This window comes from Echinops telfairi, unplaced genomic scaffold (assembly GCF_000313985.2).
Source record: "Echinops telfairi isolate 266 unplaced genomic scaffold, ASM31398v2 ScPeMD7_7468;HRSCAF=8506_1, whole genome shotgun sequence".
Taxonomy (NCBI): domain Eukaryota; kingdom Metazoa; phylum Chordata; class Mammalia; order Afrosoricida; family Tenrecidae; genus Echinops; species Echinops telfairi.
The window spans coordinates 7,405,396-7,406,825 of NW_022111370.1; the positions used below are offsets into that span (position 1 = coordinate 7,405,396).

At 54.5% G+C, this 1,430-nt stretch overlaps 1 protein-coding gene across 1 annotated transcript in view; it reads left to right on the plus strand.

Moving 5' to 3' along the window:
• The window catches only part of PROM1 (prominin 1), a 101,694-nt gene that overhangs the window by 34,885 nt on the left and 65,379 nt on the right, over nucleotides 1–1,430 (plus strand). The window contains exon 5 of the mRNA XM_045284387.1: nucleotides 417–506. Coding sequence (XP_045140322.1) covers nucleotides 417–506 — 90 coding nt within the window. The remainder of the gene's footprint in view (nucleotides 1–416; nucleotides 507–1,430) is intronic.

Here is a 1,430-nt window from a genome sequence, read left to right on the forward strand (position 1 = left end):
GAGGTGCTTTAGGGGAATGAGGGGTGTGATAGTCCATTCAGAGAAACCAGGGGGCTTCAGGCTGGAGGGGTGTGCAGCTGCCTCAGAAACAACCAAAGAGATGGGGGGCACAAAGCGCTATGGCTCAGGAAGGGAGAAACAGTGCCCCTAGGACAAGCACATAGCAGTTCTCCAGTGATTCCCAGCCCCTCACTGGGCCACTGTGGGGATTTTCAAACACGTAGAGCAATCTCCACCCCAGAGCCAACTTGTATACCGGGCCCAGCATGAGCAATGGGGCTTCAGGGCAGGAGGGACAAACCATTTTCAGGGGGGCCAGCATCCAGCCGTGTGATGGGCATGCGTGCTAGTAAAAGGTGAAGAGATACACGGGATCTCCCACCCCCTCACAGTGCCTTCTGTTACTTTGACTCTAGATATTAAACCTCTGCTGGGAGGCCAGATCCACCACCGACTGAAACCCAAGGTGATCCCTGTTCTTGAAGACATCAGGGCCATGGGCACAGGTGAGCTGTGGGAGAGAGACAGCCGGGAGACAAGTCTGTCCCAGGAGGCCCTGGATGTCATGGGTTTCCACCCCCTCTGTTGTCTTTCCTGAGGGTGAGAGCCATAGCATGTGGCCCCTGCACAAAGCTCGGGGGAACACCGTGCCACTCTTAGAAAGCTTGTGCCGCAGGCTGTGTGCAGATGGTGCAAATCCATTGGAATAACGGTGGCAGACTTTGATAGAGACCCAGCACCTGTTCGGGTCAATAAAGTTTTATTGGAACTCGCCCAAGCCATGCCTGCCTGTGAGGGTTTCATCCGTGGCTGCTTGCGCCCGAGGTGGCTGCTGCGTTGAGTTGCTGTGGCAGGGACCCTTGACCTGCAAGGCTTGAAGTGTTCGTTATTGAGCCCTTTAGAAGGTGGGGGTGTGGCTTGAGTGGTGTTGGGCTGCTCATTGCAGGGTCAGCAGTTCAAACCTACCAGCTGCTCCCTGGGAGAAAGGTGAGGTTGTCCGGCCCCTCAAAGATTTCTTGTCTTGGATACCTTGTATGGCAGTGGTTCTCAATCTTCCTAATGCCGCGACCCTTTAATACAGTTCCTCCGGTTGTGGTGACCCCCCAACCATAAATTTATTTTCATTGCTACTTCATAACTGTCATTTTGCTACTGTTATGAATCGGGCGACCCCTGTGAAAGGGTCGTTCGACCCCCCAAAGGGGTCTCGACCCACAGGGACAGCTCTGCTCTGTCCTATCGCCTTGCTGTGAGCCGGAGTCAACTTGATGGCAGGGAGAAGCCTTGCTTCTGGGGTCCCTGGGGCTACTGGCAGTTACCATGCTCAGCTGCTAACCCAAAGGTTGGATGTTCGAGTCCGCCCTGAATTGATTTAGAAGGAGGGCCTGACGATCTGCATCTGAACAACCAGCCATTGAAAACACCATGGG